General features: G+C 35.1%; 1 protein-coding gene across 2 annotated transcripts in view; it reads left to right on the top strand.

Annotated features, from left to right (window-relative positions):
* Positions 1-379: 379 nt before the first annotated feature.
* Positions 380-18,942, top strand: part of LOC110033858 (nicotinamide/nicotinic acid mononucleotide adenylyltransferase) — an 86,247-nt gene continuing 67,684 nt past the window's right edge. For both annotated transcript variants that reach the window (XR_002294994.1, XM_020737988.1), the window contains exons 1-3: positions 380-749; positions 906-1,018; positions 1,100-1,216. Coding sequence is in view for 1 of the 2 variants with exons in the window: in XM_020737988.1 (XP_020593647.1) it covers positions 648-749; positions 906-1,018; positions 1,100-1,216 (332 nt within the window). In the remaining variant the exon portion in view is untranslated. The remainder of the gene's footprint in view (positions 750-905; positions 1,019-1,099; positions 1,217-18,942) is intronic.

Below are 18,942 nucleotides of genomic sequence, written 5' to 3'. Positions count from 1 at the left end.
TCCTAAATTTTGACGATCATCATCTACATCATCTAATTACCCCACCTATTAATAGAATGACAAATTAATCCTTTTTTATTGCCTAACGTATTATGAGATGCTCATCATTAAATAATCATCTAATACTCAACTTTCGATGACTTTGAGCTTATACTCTCAAGACAACTCATATTATAATCACATAAGATGAATTTTATGGTCAAATTTATTATATTTTATCAACAAAATTTTAAATTACAAAAGATAGTTTTCTTTATAATCCTTTATTTAAAAAATATAAGATAAATTTAATCTTAACACTGCATAGGACGCCACGTGCGCATCGCGCGAATACTATAAAAAACGGACGGACAAGATGCCGCCAGACCGAAAAATAGTCCTTCCGATAAAAGGGCAAACCAGAGAGCTTTTTTCGACGATAATGAACTTGGAGCCTACGGAAAGACCGGAGTTCATATGGGACATCTCCACGTCTCCGGAGGCTTGTCGCCGGATCAACTTCCCCTATATTTGACCTCTGAACTTCCGCTTCTCATCCCAATTCACCCGTCTTTCGTAGAAACTCACCTTCCCCCGTCGATTTCTTCCTAAAATGTCCTCTTCTCCTTGAAGCTCTAGGGTTCCTTATTTCGGATTGGAATCTCTTGATGGAGAGCCTTCCGATGGCGACGGAGAAGCAGTTGCTAGTCTCCTCTTTCTTAGAAATCGCTGTAGGCCAGACCGCCGAGACTGCCATCCAGTTCCTGCAGGTTCGCTTGCGCACGGCTGATTTCTCGGATTATTTATTATTTGCGCTTTCTTACTTTCTGATCGATCGGAAATTCTGTTTTGTTGATCAATTACGATATGGATGGATGTAATGTGAGGCTGATTTTCTTAACAAGTTTGCTCTGGTGGTTCGGCAGGCTACGAGTTGGAAACTTGATGAAGCTATTCAGCTTTTCTATGTCGGGAACGATGGTGGCGGAGGCGGAATTTCTTCTTCTTATGAGTTGCCTCCAGTTGATCTAAATTCTAGGTGGTTTATTGGCTCGATTTTCACGGTGCGTACTTTTTGTGAATCATTGGTTGATGGATTGCATTTCTTTTGTTGCTGCAGCGGAGTAGAGAGTGTTGCTGCCTTCAGCGGTGATGGGAGGGACGCTGATCCTGATGGAGTGCGAGCTCCGTTGCCTGTTAAGAGAGACACTTTGTATGGTGATGCTTCTTTTATGAGGTAATTATATATTATGTTATTAATTTTCTGAGTAACGTGTTTATGGTGAATAGGTAGTTACTGGAAGAAGCTTTTGAATGTTTTTTGGATGCATTTATTTCAAATTTATTGTGGAGCAGTTTGCTATTAAAAAGGGCGCTTTCCCTTTAGGTTGCTACAATTTGCAGGCTTTGTTATAGTGCGATCACAGGTGTTATATATGAAAGATATTTACTTCTGACCTTTCTTCTGAACCTTATATGCAAATGATTGGATATCTTGGGGTTGACTTTGTCCATTTTCACAAGGCTCACTATTTTATTTTATTCTTCAATAATTGATTCTATAGATCTCTTCTTCCAAGTCACACTGCCCTTGTTTCAAAGCTAATTTAAAGTTTTAGGAATAGTATTACAAATCAAGCCTCAGGAAGTAAAAACCCTCGACTTAGCATTTTCAGATTTAGAGGTTGTCTGGCAACTAATTAAGGTGGGATTAACTTAAATATGCTTGACAAAATTAAGAGCAGTTTTAAATCACAGATTTAGTAAATTCAGTTTCTTCTCAATTCCTCTCAGTTTTGTCTTTAATCCTGGATTTACTATATCCTGGCGTTGGCAGGATTTAGTAATCCTGATTTGCAGCTATTACCTGACAACCCCTTATGGTAGGCATATCAACAAGTTCCTGTGAAAAGCTATTTCCTTTGGGCTATCAATATGTGAATTGATTAGCATTAACTACTCTAAAAGAATTTAGCTCGAAGAAAAGATGCTCTCTTTTATTTACTGCACCAATGATTTGGTTGAGGTGTAGCATCAAATCACTTTGATGAAGGATTTTTATATACTTGTGTGCTCATGGTACCATTTGATTGCCATTTATAATGTCAAACTTGCTTCTTTTGTTCCATTGGCTCAGTTATGACATTCCTACAGTTCATTAAATAGGCATTTAGCACTAAACATTAGGTTAAATTCCCTTAAAAAATGCATTTTGGTATCAATGTTTGGTGTGGAAATGGCAAGCTGTAAGGCAATTCCTTTGCTTAAGTAAGTTGACATTTAAATGAGTAAGTTGATAAGCTTTTTATATAGTTGTTTGGTTAACCTTATGAATTAGTTTATCCTTTATGAACATGAAAAGCTGTGGAGCTAGTCTTTTTTTTTTTTACCAATAAACCCTCATTCTTTCCAAGAATGTTCGTTGAATTTTTAATTTCTATTTGCTTATTCCTATTATTTTTTCTCATATGAATCAAATTTTCTTCTTATCAGATTTCTTTGCTAAACCTTTGTAATTTTCGAAAGACTGTTCTATGCTGTTGACATAATTCTCTTTGAACATAAATAAAGTAAAATTCAAGTGAATGGGCAGTCTTTGGGACCATCAATAGATGTTAGTGCTGGTTTTTGTCATATTATGGATCCCATATCGCAATAAAGGGATTCATGGAGAATGGAAAATTTGTAGTTAGGACCATTGGGAAGTTCCTAACCCAACACTACTTGCATGGTTTACAGCAAATACATTGTGCACAAAAGGGTTTTTGACCAAGTGAAATTGTGCATCTCTTTTTTTTTTTTTTTTTTACACAGCAGCTGGATTCAACAGTACTGCTTGCAACTCAGTATTACCAAATTGATTCTCGCACAACCTTTTTTTTTTTTTAAATTTTGAAGGTACATACTCATAAGGATGTTCCTCTTTCTTATCAGGCATGAACTTTAGATGCTTTACTGTTAGCATGGAAAAAAAATTATTTACTAAAACACAAATTCAGGTTCTTATTTTTTTTTATTGGCTATAGTCGTATGGAATTCAAATGATCATGTCTATTATCTTCATGGATTGGGAAGCAATTCTTACACTATTGCACATTACTCCTATAAGGGACTTGTTTTGTGGTTATATTTGTGCATTGCCAAAAAAAAAAACATTCAAAGCTTGCCACTTATATTTCATTTGGAAGTTTTTGCATGTAATGATAATTCTTCCCCGATTAATTTAAAACCGACTTCTATCACCTAGGTGAGACATAGTTTGAAATGAACCAATGCACTCGATGAACAACTCGAACTCAGCTCAATTAGGACTCGATCATGTTCATTCAAATTAGTAAATAAGCAAGCTTGAACAATTTTTAAAAACTTGAAACTTAAGTGAACTAAACATGAACATAAACAAATTGTTCATTTATGTTCGTGAGCAAATTCGTTTGTTGTTCAACAATTAACTTGTTAAGTACTCGACATTAAGCTCCATGATAGCTCGTATCGTATATGATATATTATTTAAATAAAATTTAATTTACTAGAGTATTAACTGGTTTGTTGATAACTTGTATCATATATGATATATAAATATTCAAATATTAAGTTTATGTGATTTTAAAGTTGTCATTTCTAGTTGTTTTGTAGGATTTAGGTTAAATCATGCTTAAATGCTACACAAATCATTCTACTAAACAACTCATAATTAAGATATTTATGGCAAAATAAAGGAGAAGTGAGATTTAAGATGTTGCAGGATTTAGAGTTTTTAATCAATAAATTAATAGTTGCGATCATATTTATAAACTGTTTATTGATTTTTTCTGTATGAAAATCTAGATACTCATATAAATTTTAGGCTCGTTTAGGTATTCGTTCACTTCTCATAAACAAATCAAGTTCATACACTGAAAATTTTAAACAAGTCGAGCTTGAACATTTTACGAAAGCTCGGCACACGTTCAAGCTGAACATAAACAACTTATAATTGTAGCAAGCCAAATCTAAACTATGATATACTCGACTCTACTCGACTCAATTACAACCCTAATAGGCACTTAGAGTTTTGGGCATGGGGTAGGAGTTAGGAGAATTTTGAAAATCAAATGAACATTCTACCATGTGTAGGAATCGATTTTATTCACAGATATTTTTTTTGAGTTTCATTTTGTAGGTCTGGTGACTTTGATAGGTTTGGAATGCTTATCCCTCAAGCTCCATTGAGCATAGCGGTTGTATTTGCTTATGTTAAGTAAGTCAAAAGTTTTGTTATTGAAGGCATCTGTTGTGGTTTAAATTACCTATAAAACAATTATCATTCCTTGTTTATCCATCCCATTATGGGCTTGTATGCATTACATAATATATTTTCCATGAGCTGCAAAGTTTCTTTGCAAATTAGAATATCAATTTTAAATTTGTTAATTTTTCATTTTAATGTTCATCTGGACTATTAACTAGATGCAAATTAGTAATCTAAGCTTTGGTTTTACTTTTGTTGATGATGTTTTTATCCTCTTCTGGTTTTTAGAAATTTTAGTTATAATTTTAGTCATTTTAATCATGCTTATGATGACTCCTAAGGCAATAAGTTGTGCACTCTAATGTTATGACCTTCCTCTTTGCTAGTTCAGTTTGGCCTAATGTTCTTCATTCATACCTTCTTTTGGTTATTTTACATTCAATTGGATTGATTGATGTTTCTCTATAGCAGTTGCTACTTATGTCGGTTTGATTTAATTTTTGTTCCCTAAGATTGCTTGGTACAATTATATTGTTAGTTTTAGTAGGCAAATTTGTTGTTAGTATAGTTTCTGTGGATCTTTGGGGTGTGACGTGAGGTGCATAATCATTGTTTGATGACTTATTTTTGATACTTCCATGATCTATGTCAATTATATTGTTATTAAGATATTTCCTTGAATGCACATGAATAATGAACCAATCTGTTTTGCATAAGAACCAAGTCACGGCTAGGAAGTTATCTATTGGACCTTGAACTCGATCAAGATTATATATGGCTGTAGATATTTGAGGCATGTGAACTCAGGATTATTTTTAAATAAGAATATCGTAATCTTTGGAGTCATTGTTTGGTTCAATGTTAATTATTTTAGCGCAGTACATGCCTTGACCATTAAATTTCAGGGGAAGTTATTTTCTTTTCTTCAATGATGCCTAAATTTTTAATATTGGTGCATTTTTCCCTTAATTATTTTTTCTTCTACAATTTTAATAATTGATTTTTTTGTGTGACTGAAATTTGGTTAAAGTTTGTACGATTTGGCCCTCTCTGATTATGTGTGTTTTTTTGTTGGCGTGTGCTTCTCATTGGTCCTAATTTTTTGTGTAGATTTTTGTTGGGTGATTATGAACATACTGTCTGTCTAAAAAATTTTTGGTTTTTTTATTGTTATTAAAGAGGTGAATTTTTTATTTTAATTGGTCTATGAACTAAGAACTTTACATTATTGTGTGATTTTCTATTCTCATCCTAAATTTGCATTAGGAAACTTATAAACACTCCCTCCGGCCCCCCTCCCGACTACCCCCCCCGGGCCCACTCCAATTATTTCATTATTGTAGTCTTTATGTTTTGATTATTTTTATCTAGGTAGCAGAAGTTGAAGATTCTTTGAGTTATGATTTTATCCATCAACTTTTGAATTGTAAATGGCCACAATTTTTCCATTGGTTTCATTTATTTATTGTGGAAATTTGGAAGCTAGCGCATTTCTAGTGTAATGTAGCAAGGGATCATCAATTACTTCTATGACATTAATTTGAAAGACATGATCTTAATTATTAATGATGAACAACACACCACAACGTAAAATTCTCTTGGAGCCAGGAGACATGATGTTGTGTGCGCTACATGAATCCTTTTTTCCTTCGCGTCTTATTGAGTGTCATATTTTTATTTAATTCTAATAGTTTTTTTAGGCCTAACTCTATCTTTCTTAATATAAGTCGAATCTAAAACATTTTCTCTCCTAACCGGATCATTAGATGGTCGACTTTTAATGTGACCAAACCATCTAATACGGCTCTTTCTAGTATTATTCGGCACTGGAGCTACACCAACCCTATCACGGATATGTTCATTTCACATTTTGTCTCTTAAGTGTTAAGCCACTCATCCATCTAAACATCCTCATCTTGGCAACACTTAACTTTATTTTATGCTTCTCTTTTAAAGATCATTATTTTGTGCTATAGAGCAACAATCTTATAACATATTATTAATATTATTTAGTTTATTATTTATTCAACAATAGAAAAGTGTATCTTAATGCAAAAAATACTCTTAATGTTAGATAAATATAATATTAACATGCTCTAGTATACATTAACATTTATGAAAGATAATTTAATTTGAAAATAATTTATCATGATGATGATAACAACTAAATTTATGAACAGTGATACTTAGCCTCAAGTGTTTAGCCATTCAAATCAAACATTACAAATTTTTTTCAAGTTTCATTAAAAAAAAATCACTTGAGAGTTATTATCATCATTATAAGCCAATATGGCTTATCTTTTCTTCATGAACATCATCATTATACTCTAAATCAGGATCTTTTGCATCACCCTCATTACTTTCATGTATAGTTGCAAGATCGATAAACCTAGTTGATGATTTCTTCTTCTTTTATTTTGTTCGTAGCTTCTTTCATAAACACCATTAGATTTTTGCAGTAGTGCTTCATATCATTTCTTTCTCACAAATAATTAATTCATCATAATCATTTGACCCTTTTGTTTTTCTATTAATCATAGATTAATAGAATATGCTTCATTTTAAAAGAAATTGTGTCAATAATGTGATGTTGTATTTTTGAATCAAGGCCTTATCATATTTGACATAAACCTAATATTTTAGAGGAGCATGATGCCATGATCTATCTTGTTTCTTCTTTTGCTATGAAGTTGTGAAAAAAAAAATATAAAGATTACCAAATTATAAAGTTTCATGCTAATAATTGATATATAGTTTTATATTTGTACTTGTATGTTCAAATACACCCTAATGAACAAACATGTAAGGCTAAGTGCTTTGATTGTAAAATATTACAAACGTGGAACTCCTTAATTATATGCTAGCCAACAATCAATTGGAGTTATAATAACTTTCAGGGGGATTTACATACCTTGCACACAAAACATTGGAATTTACATGTTGCTCTCAAAATATCAAAATTTAATCAAAACTAACATGTATAATAATCCTCCGCCGTAGCAGGTAGATTCCTGTAAAATAACAGTAAAATGCAGTAAACATAAAATAAATTTCCTTGATATTTCTGCTGCTGGTGCAAAAGGGTCAGTGCAATAAACATAATAGAGTAAAGTGCAGAGAATTTAAATAATTCACAAGAAAAATCATCGAAGCATTATAAAACTTCTAATCAAAATTTGAACATTTGTTGATCAAAAAATTGTTTTGAGATTTGTGTCATGTATCGAGATTTAAATTAGATGATATATATATATATTCATGCTATATATACTACTGCACCAAATTATATAGTGGACAGGGGAAGAAATTTACTACACTATAAGAGAGATCTTTTATAGTGTAAACGAATCGAGTCAAGCTTGTAAATTGGTTATATCCTGCACTAGGGTGTAAATTGGTTATATCCTACACTAAGGTGTAAACGAATCGAGTCAAGCTTGAGACGACATCGACTTGAGCTTTATTAATTCTATTGAGTTCGAGTTTAAGTCTACAAGTTCGAGTCGGCTCACGAGCCGACTTATTTAGTATAAAAGAGATAAAATGTCTCACAAGTATTTCCACATCATCTACACACTTTGGTGTCGACCGTTTTATTTTTCAACTTCGTGATTTGAAAAAGTAGTGATTTTGTGATTTTGAAAATAATTTAAATATAAATATAACCCATTTTAATTTTTAAAATAAGTGAGACCACACGAGTCTCACATTTTAAATAGTTTAGATGATTTAATACAATACTACAAGCAATACACTTATCCCGAAGAATAAATATATCACTTGTAATAGGGATTCAATCATCTAGACTAATCAATTTGTGACATCCGTTTGGTCTGCGAAATTGTTTTATTTGCCGACAAGTTCCCCTACATAATGCGAGGATTAGATAAGGTTTATTTTATCTGGGTTCCTGATTCCCTATAGAGGCAAACCCCTATAGTTAATTATATCTTAAATGACTGAGAGTCATTTAAGAATACTCTCGATTAAGATTAGGTGGTTTTGTTTTCAAGATTTCAAAGTTTAGGTTTTTACGGTTGGACATGGGAAAATCAAATGAGAATGACTCAAAATATGAACAATTATTTAAGGAATTCAAACGGAAGAAAAGTATGTGATATCACAGATCCAGGAAAGACCCCGTAGATGTCCCAACTATCATAATGTTTGACTTTATGTCTTTTGAAAAGATGTAATTTAATATTTCAATCCTGTAAATTATTTAGGACTTATGTTTGCAGAATATCCGACTGTGAAAATAGCCTAAAAAGATGGGAGGCTTTACACCGTACCGCACGACAACCTCGGAATCATAAAGCGTTAGGACTTATAATTGTACAACAAAGTTGTACAAAAAGCGTAAAGAGTGATCCTATAGGCTGTTATTTAAACTAAAGAAGGTATATAAGTGATGTGAATGTGTTCATGTGATGTGAAAATGTTTCGCTGCTGCAGATCCACCTGAAAATTGTTCCTCGTCGTGCTGCCCATGATGTTCGCTCCAAACTCCTCGTAGTAGCATCTCATGGTTTAGTTTTAGTTTTGAACATGCTCCTAACCACTAGATTATTCTATACTAAGACATAACATATCAAAGTAACTAAACATGCAGTGTGAAAGAAAAATAACAATGTACTGTACAGTAAAAAAAGGAAAGACAGTATAATATACTGAAAGAAGAGTATAACATGCTATAAAGAGTAGTATAACAAGATATAAAAGCAATATAACATGTTGGGAAAATAAAATGCTATAATATAAATTAAACATGTACTCCTGGTAGGTTCATTACTCCTTTAAGTTTAGCTAGTATGCGTTTTGTAAAAGAGAAAAATATGACCTGAAAAAACTTAACAGAAACAGATAAATCATAGGAAAAATACAAACAAATAAAATGAAATACAATATCACATATAAATGACCAAAAATAGCAAAATTTATATGTGATATTGGAATGTCCCCAATTGCCAGGAGGATTTGAGTGTAAGACAAACTCAAATCCCGGAGCATTGGGTTTCAGTTTTGGTCAAGTTAAGGTAAAAATTTCATGAATCACAATCTAGTGCACCCTCATGCCTAGTGTCCTAGTTATCTCATAAACTGGGGTCAGATGTCTGACATCTTTGGATCATTTGAAAATTAGGATGATAAACTATCCCTTAAGATGTGCTCCTAAGATCTAGGATGCCTACACTTTAGCTTACTTGAAGTGTCTTAAAGTGTCTAACCTCAACTAAGTGCATCTCAGCTAACCCTCAAACATCTTTAGATTAAACTTAGCTCACCATCAGACTCCTAAAACCTAAGTGGTAAACCTATAGCTTTGACAAAAGAGTTGTGAAGTGTGATTCAAATCTAATTAGGATAATTGGATGCAGATTTATTCCAAACTTAAAGGATTTAAGTGCAGGTATACTAATCTTTCCAATCCATGTCCTTAATTGTTATCTAAACCCTCACTTTCTTCAAACCCCTAAATATTCTTCAAATTTACAGTTTTATCTTTTGTATGAAAAAAGGAACGGTAGATTGTTCACTATCCTATCCTCCCTTTAGATTTTATCACCTTAAAGATCCAAATCTTATTTTTAAATTTTCTCTTTCTTTTCTTTCCCTTAAGACTGTGAATCATTTCTGAATATAATTAAATCAGAAATTCTTATTTTTAACTTGACCGTTAAAAAAAAAAGAAAACAAAATGAACGAAAAAGAGTCCGATACATTTTTAAAGCTAAACCAAATCAATGAAACTTAAAATAAAATCATGAATATATCGGTCTGAAATGTTTAAATTCGTTAAAAAAAATATGATCAGATCAATCCCGAAAAAGATATTCTTTCCGAGTGACACTTTTATGGATTTTCAAACCCAATATGAATTCAGTTTTTATCAAACTCAAAATGAAGCTTTAAGAGCCTTTTACATTTCATAAAAGAAGACTCACTAATTAATGGAAAAAGAAAAAAAAAATAATTCCCTAGCCTTCTAGAAAAAAATACCGATGTCAAAACGATTTAATTCCCTCCATCAAAAGTTTACAATGAAATATATATATATCCAATATCTCACAAAAGAAACCAAATGTATCTTTCGGGTAGGGCCGAGTTCCACGGGTAAGGCGGTAAGGCAATCGAGGGTATAACCAAGCTCACGGGTGAGGAGAACCCAAAGGCAATTCTAAAGCAATAAACATCAAATGGGCCCAAGGCCAAGCATGGCAAAGGGAGCAAAACAGCCCCAAACCGAGCCCCCAAATCAGCCTCAAAGCAAACAAGATTTAATTAAGCTCTAAACTACTAAGGAAGAGCAACCTGCCAAATCCACCCAATCCACCCCAAATTAACTCACAAACAAGCTCACAAATAGAACTAGGGAGAGGAGCAAAACAACCACCCAATCCACCTTAAATTAATCCACAAACAAGCTCACCTGTAAAACTAGGGAGGGAGCAAAAAATAGCCACCAAACTATTTTTCTCAACAAAGCCAATCGAGCCCAGCACAAGGGGAAAACCGAAGCCAGCAAGAAGGAGCAAATCCGAAAAAAATTCAGCCAACATAAAGTACTAAAATGAGCCCAAACCGAGCTCAAGAAAAGAGCCAACTGAGCCTAGCACAAGGGGCAAACCGAAACCAGCAAAAAAGAGCGAATCAGTATTTCAGCCAATATAAAGTACTAAAAGGAGCCCAAACCGAGCCCAAGAACATGACCAAGTGAGCTCCAAACATAATTTTCAACTCTTAAAAATAATTTTCAACATATATTCCATCAAAGGGGCAACAAGAAAAGCAAGATGTGATCCCCAAACATAATTTTTCAACTTTTAAAAGTCTTTTAAAAGTAATTTCTCAACTTTTAAAAGTAATTTCCAGCATATTTTCTATCAAGAAACAGCAAAAGAAGCAATATATGAGCTCCAAATAGATTTTTCAGCTCATAAACATAATTTCCAGCAAGTACTTTATCAAGGGACAACAAGGGAAGTAATATATGAGCTCCAAATATATTTTTCAGCTCATAAACATAATTTCCAGCAAATACTTTGATGAAGGGGCAGCAAGGGGAACGAAATGTGAGTCTCAAATGTAATTTTTCTAACATATAAAACAATTTCAACATGTATTCCAACAAAAGGGTGAGTAATAGAAACATGAAATGAACCCCTAAATACATGTGTTATCTCACAAAACAATTTCCAACACATATTGCAGCAAAAAAGGGGGTAATAGGAACATGAAATGAGCCCCCAAACACATGTTTTATCTCACAAAACAATTTCCAACACATATTGCAGCAAAAGGGGGAGTAATAGGAACATAAAACATAAGCCCAAATGTATCCATATGAAAGTCCAAGCTAAAAAAAAATTAAAAAGGAATCCCTTTTTCTTAACTACATGAATAAATGTTAATTGCACTTTCTTTCATCTTTATCAATCATGCGCAAAACGATGTATTCTATCTTTTCCAAACCAAACAAAAAGAATCACAAAGAGTTTCTAAACATTTCTTTCAAGATCCGAATGATGAAAAGTAAAGAAGAGTTCCATAAATTTTTTTTTAAACCATCAAGAATGTGAATTCAACAAATATTTGAACATGTGATCTCCAAAATCAACGAAACTAATAATAAAGAGAAGCTCCAAATATTTTCTTCTAAGCATGCTTAGAAAAGCATTCAAGTATGGAGCAAAAGGGGGACTCCCAACTACCATTTTATGTGCAAGCTACAAGTTTCACCAAACATCCTTCTCCCTTTTTTTTTAAGAAACATTGAAGCTAGAACAAGCAACCAAGTCAACAACCCATAGTAATGAATAGCTAAGGGAGGACGGGATACCTTGATTTTTTTTTTTCAAGAGAAGAACGAGAAAAGAGCAGCACCCAAGAATACCAAGCCACTGAAGAAGAAACAACCAGAGAATCCAAAAAAAAAAGAAAATAGCAACACTTCCCCCTTTCCTTTTCAACTTTCGGCCAACACCCCTCCTTCAAGCTTTGCCAAAGAGATTGCAACGCCTTCTCAACGCCTTCTCAACGACCTTATAATAGAATATGTCGATACAAAGTTTTTTATGTATGTTGTTCTTTCAAATGGGTACAATGTTTGCTAGACATGTTGAGTAAGAAACCTCCCTAATGAACAGCCTCGATAAGCTTTTGGTCTTTTCAATTACCATTTTTCTATATCGGGTCGCATTCTTTGAGGGGGCTATTTCATAGGAACAACACTCGAATCAATGAACAACTTATGTTCCATTAATTTAGGGGCTAATCCACAATCTAAGCATAGGGAACGTTGACGAAGAAGTCACTAACCTAAGAAGATTCAAATGTATAGCTGTCAATTACCTACTAATCGAAGGGAAACTCTTTAGCAAATCAACCATGTATTTGTACCTAATGTGTATTGGAGAAGACGAACTTGATGATATACACTGGGAAGTTCATAGTTGGGAGTGCGGGAGCTATTCCAGTGGAAAGACACTAGCTCACCGGATTTAACACAAGGTTACTTTTGACCAAGCTTGTTGAACGATATCGAAGAATATTCTCGTAGATGCCCTTAGTGTTAGAAATACGGATCGCTATGCCACCAACTGGCTCTAAAACTTCACAATGTCGTCAGCCTTTGGTCGTTCATCATGTGGGAGTTCGACATTCTTGGGCCCTTTCCCCCTTTAAGAGGGCATCGAAAGTTTTTACTAGTAGTTGTTGATTATTTCTCTAAATGGGTAGAAGTGAAAGCATTGGCACAAATAATGATGAAAGTAATAGGAAACTTCATTTAGACTAACCTGATTTACTAATATGGATTGTCCCTCATCATCATCACAGATAATGAGACCCAATTTGCCAACAAGGGAGTTCAGGATTTCTATAAGAACCAAGGGATCAATCTCAAATTTACTTCGGCACACCACCCCCGAACAAACGAACAAGAAGAGGTTGTAAAAATAAATATTCTAAATTTACTAAGGAAAAAGGAAGAGGGAGCGAAGAGAAATTGGCAGACCCAATCCCTTCCATGCTCTAGGCAATTCGAACGACACCATCACTATCCATCAGACAAACTCCTTATGTTGTCCCATAGAATGAAGATGATGACGCCAGTCAAATACAACAATGACATGCAGAGGGTACTCTCTACCTTAGTTTTTAACAAGGAAGACATAAAAGAGGTGCGAGGCAAACAACGAAGGAGTTAAGCTAGTCTTAGACCTTGCCGAGGAGAATCAAGCCCTTCATCAAGAAGAAATCAAGTGAAGGACAACCAAATATTTAAACAAACATGTTCACGAGAAAATGTTTGCTCCAGGAGACCTAATACTGAATTAAGGCGACCCTGTTGCCAGAAGGCAAGCCATTTAAAAGTTAGATCAGACATGGAATGAACCCTAAATCAACCAACAGAGAGCTAGGCCTGAGGCGTACAAGCTGAAAAATGTTCACCGAAAATGATGTCCCTTGAACTTGGAGTGATGACGTTCTAAATAATATTTTCCCTTAAAATCATGGCTACTTGTTGAATAAAGACTACCATGGTTTTGTGTAACACCTTCTTTCTTTCAAAATTCCTCTATATAATGAAGGAGTTTATTTTTTACATACAAAGCATCCAACTTTTTGGGTTTATACATTCAAAATCTCACCATTAATACTTTCTTTGCTTATTTTTTATGATTGGGGAACTGGTGCTATAAACGATCGTTTTGTGCCCACATTATAAAGTTAGTACTCGACACCGACAAACTCCAATAGGGGTTTATAACGATCATTATAGACCTATGGGACTTATCGACATCTGACAACGACAAGCTCTAAGAGGGGTGCGTGAATGATGGTCTTGCACCCAAATTATATGTTAACACTTGACAGTGACAAGCTCCGCGAGGGGTTTTGTAACAATTGTCGGAGGTCTGTGGGACGCTGTGAGGGGTGCATAAACAATCGTTATGCATTCGAACTATAACACTTACACCTTTTAATAACTAATGTCTCAAGTGAAGTGTGCAAGTTGTCTATAAGAAGTAAGGCAGAGCATTTCTAATGTGCATGGCGACATAACCACACGCTTGCCAACAAATAATGATGAGAAGAAAATTGTTCGTGAGATTGGACGATTGTTGAATACAAGAAAAAAAAAACTCAAAAACCTGCTGATTAAAAAAAAAATCCATTACACTAGAAACTATGTTTACAAAAATAAAATTACATCTTCTTACACGTCCATATATAGAAACAAAAAAAAAGAGGAAAATCTTTTTACATTCAACACCTTTTTTGGTCAAACAAGAGGGATCCCTTTTGTCATGGTCTCGCTACTGTCGGGCCGAACCGTATGCCCTATCACATTTAGATCGAGGTATTGAAACAACGAGAGGCGTGACATCAATCAACAAATTGTGATTTTTGAGATTGTCAGGAAGTGTCTTCACTTTATTTACCTTTTATTTCATTGGAGCGATGACGATCCCCTACCCACTCATGCAGGAACCCACTAGGAAATTTGCTTTCTAATCTTTAATCTTATTCTTAAGACCCATTAGATGGATCTCGGGGCCGACGAAAAAACTAAACATATCCACTCTGCGAATTTGAAAAGAGAAGAAATGGTTGAACAATTTGATTGACCAAGGGATTTTCATCCTTCAACAAAAGAGAATGAAGGTCATTATGGAAGCCAAAGTGTTGGGAAAAACCCGAGCACAAACAACCCTGTACCTTTCAAAATACGATCGCAACTCCTTACAGATTGTAAGCCGAAGACCGATTTTGAACCGCTTGCTGTAAAAAATCAATTCAGGGGAAAAGTTACCCGTCACTCGCTCATGGTTGGCTGTTGGCCGAAGTCAGATAGAAGGTCAAGAATGTAGAGGCTCTAAATATCCTCCGCGTCTGCTACTGAAAGAACCAAGACCTTTGAAGCATGGATTTATCTAAAAATATTCTTGAGAAAATTTCCATGTCGTATGACATGTAACAATTCACCCGAAGAAAAAGGGAAAGAAAGAGGGTGAAGAGAGATAATGAGTCACAAGAGGAATGAAGCTTGCGATACCCTAACCACATGCACATGTATAAATATACATCAGCACGGGAAAACGAAACGCTACTGACAAGACCGTCGTGACAAGAACTGAGGAAAATCAATCATTATTATAAATAGAATATTACATTTTATTTATTTACAAAAAGAGGGGGGACATCGTGTCAGACCCTTAAATTCGACTAAGAAAGGAAAAAACCTAACTATGCGGTTGTTTGTAGCTTCATTGGAGATAAATCTTCGGTGACACAACTGCTCATACATAATTCACCACCTAGCTTAAATAGGTCATCTAGATTATCCCTCGATTGAGCGGTGAGACTCTCTCTAACGATTAACAAATCCTAACATAGCCACAACAATCTCCCCATGATCAACCAACATCTCTCCTCGAAATACAACGAGCTTTGTATGAAGTGCAACAACTTATTATCCCACCCGATCGACTCTCTCCAGAACCTCAGCAACTCCCTCATCACTATCTGCCTGAAGTTGCGCTAAGAGACGAAGAAAGCGATCCAATATTTCAGTAAGGCACCACACTAGAAAATCGGTAAACACTTGGCGCTCCCCAGATGCCTCCTCCTTTCTCGCCATGCCGGAAGAAACTTGGCAGCCTGCACTTTTGCCCTGGCTTTCGGGAGGAGGGGGGAAGAGAAGATTCTCTTCCATCCTCTGGGCCACAACATCTGGATCCATGGTGCCTTGCTCCATGGTTCACTGTTCTGCAAAAACCTGACCCACAACATCGACCCCCCCCTCAATGGCTCAATCAATAGTGGTTGTATTGCCCTTAGGGTCGATGTCCGTGTCATATGAGATGGAGCCTCAATGGCTCAATCAATAGTGGTTGTATCGCCCTTAGGGTCGATGTCCGTGTCATATGAGATGGAAGCAATCGTCAGAACTCCGGCGGCTACAAAAGAAATTCTTAAAAGCATGAATCAAGCTATGTACCCAAAATTCGACACCATTCAGAGGAGGTGCAAAAGATAAGGTCCTCATCGGTTTCCTCTAATCCTCTACCCTAGGAGGAAAGGCTATTCTTTCGCGATTGAAGATGCATCTTAGCTTCAACCTGCTCCTTCTGGAGCCCCTTGTTAGTCATAGTCCACACAACAAACTGAAAGAACAGTACTCCCCTTTGGGCAGGAGCGACCGCTTCTGATGGATGCCCGAGAGGATGATCGTTAGAACGACCTCCAATCTTCTTCACAGCTCTCCTCTGTGATGAGCCTGTGAGAAAGCATGAAGGCCTAGTTCTATCTTCGTGTTCTCTTGCTCGCGACTCTTGCACAAATCTCTTCTTGCTCAACTTTGCTGCGGAAACTTTGCTCGCTGGTTTCAACTTAGTGACAGGTTTGCGAGCCCCCACACGTATATCAATGATGGCTTTTAAGAGGGTGCTCTTGTCAGCAGATGGTGCTCCCTCACCAGATATCGTGCAAGACACATAGTAGAAGACATAAGGTTAGAGAAATGAGAAGAAAAGAAAATGACACATATCTTCCTTACTTCAAGACCCACTTATAATAATACGGGACGAAATTCTAAGTTAGCTCATTCTTATGCAATAATATTACCTAATTCATACATGTTAAAAAAGAATCTCTTATCCTCTTGTGCTATGTAACTTCCAAGGAGAAAGATAATCTTGAAACTAAATATGTACATATAAAATATGTTTGCATGAATCTCATGACAGGTGAATGTAAATAAGGAAGAAACACCTAAGGGGAGTCTTGTTCGGATAATCAACGGAACGTGCCATGAGATTCTTGCAAGGCAGTGATCAACCCTTAGGGCGATCGATAGAAAACATCCCTTCATATTAAATATTGATAGGATCGAGACTTACCAAACGATTGGTGAACTCTTATCAATTGAATCAGTTTCTCATTTTTATTATATTCAAATAACTCTATAATTACTAAAAAGTTCGACTAATATATAGTTTTGTAATACTTAGACCTATGCGTCTAAATAAGAGTCCATATCATGAATAAAATATATACTCTTTTCTACTTTTCCTGACTCTCTCTCTCTCTTGCTCTCCCCGTACATAACAAAAAATAAAAACTCCTCCTTTACCAAAAAGTGTATGTCAGTAGGTTCACTTTGAATTTTTTTTTAAAATTTTATTGGACGACACACGCGAGATGCGTGCGCCGTCTGCTCGCAATAAGCTCTCCTAAATAACTTGGGCATCTGGACATTCCCAGATTCAAGAGATATTTTGGGATCTGACCAATAATAAGTAATGTTTAGGAGTCGTGATACATAAAATTCCTAAAAATAAGACCTCCCAACCAAGAACACCAAGCAAATAACTTCCAAACAATCAGATCAAAACAACAAAAGAAGGTACAAAAATTTTCGTACGTATGAAATAAACCCAAGCAGAAATTAAAAAAAGCCAAGAATAAGAATCAGCTAATCAAAGAATATGAGCTAAGACATTCTAAAACCCAATGATCCTCTCTACAATCGGGGAAGAAAACGGCGGGATCGTGGAGGGCAATGACCCGAAACTCCCAACTTTCTTCTCCTTCTGCACCGCTCCTGCCGGAAACCATTGAGGCAGAAGGAGGAAGGTAACTGTGTATCTTACTTTTCGCTCGAATCGCCCGTCCCGTACTTACTAAATATGCCGATTCACATAATTCAGTAAATCGGGGATTTACGACCGAAATCAGTAAAATCTGGATTTATGAAATCTGCGGCTTTATTTTGTCCAAACTGACTCTCTGGCAGGATTTAGGTCAAACCAGGTTAAATCCTGCTCTAAAGTTGAATGTTATTTTTCTGGATTAAGATTAATTTAAGCTAGATTTTGCTTATAAATCCTGCTGACTGCTACCAGAAAACCCCAAGCATAGCTTCATCTCCTGATTTGCGCACGACCTCAATTTCTCTTTTTGTCTTTAGGGGTTGTTTTGCCACAAGTACAATTTAACTTCTATGTTGGTTAAATCTTGAAAATAGTTTGGTATGGGTATTAAATCTAGTCAGTTTTAGTTAAGTATTGGTCCACTTATTTTAGGTTCAGACTCCCGAGCATCAAATATGAAACCGAGAGCTCAACACATAAACGTCTCACCGCATTGCAACAGAACTGTGCCCACAAAATATAGGGCTCTGCCTATGCGTTGTGAGACACCATCCACAAATCTACAATTCTATCATAAATATTTCCTAAACTTGGAGGATTTGATGCAGCTATATTTAAATTATTTATTGGGATGATTAAGGAATTTTTTTGGCAAGATTCAAAGTGAGGTCCTTGAAGATTTTCTTATAGAAGGAATCTTTCTAGGAGCCATTGAAGCATATTTCAAAGGTTGAAATACTAGGAATGAGAATTAGTCCAAACTCTATGCAGAGGCTTATTCCTGAGTTTTCTTCATCTTTCTCTATGATTTTTATTATAATCATACTTAGATTTTTATATTGTTGTTTTCACAAAAATTTTTGACATACTAATATAAATCTAACAATGTTCAATTACAGGTTTAGTTCCTAAGATTTTATTTGTAGTTCTATCCCCAGAACTTAAAATAACTTTGAAATATTGGCAGTGAGATTCAAAAGAAGATATGGATGATATTTACTATTAAAGAATAAAATGAAATAACAAATGTGACAAAGTGTACCCCAATAGATCTAATCATTTGCATATAAG

Source organism: Phalaenopsis equestris, unplaced genomic scaffold (genome assembly GCF_001263595.1).
Source record: "Phalaenopsis equestris unplaced genomic scaffold, ASM126359v1 Scaffold001307, whole genome shotgun sequence".
NCBI classification, from domain to species: Eukaryota; Viridiplantae; Streptophyta; class Magnoliopsida; order Asparagales; family Orchidaceae; genus Phalaenopsis; species Phalaenopsis equestris.
The sequence above is the reverse complement of the archived record's forward strand: the minus strand, read 5'-3'. Positions and strand labels throughout refer to the sequence as shown.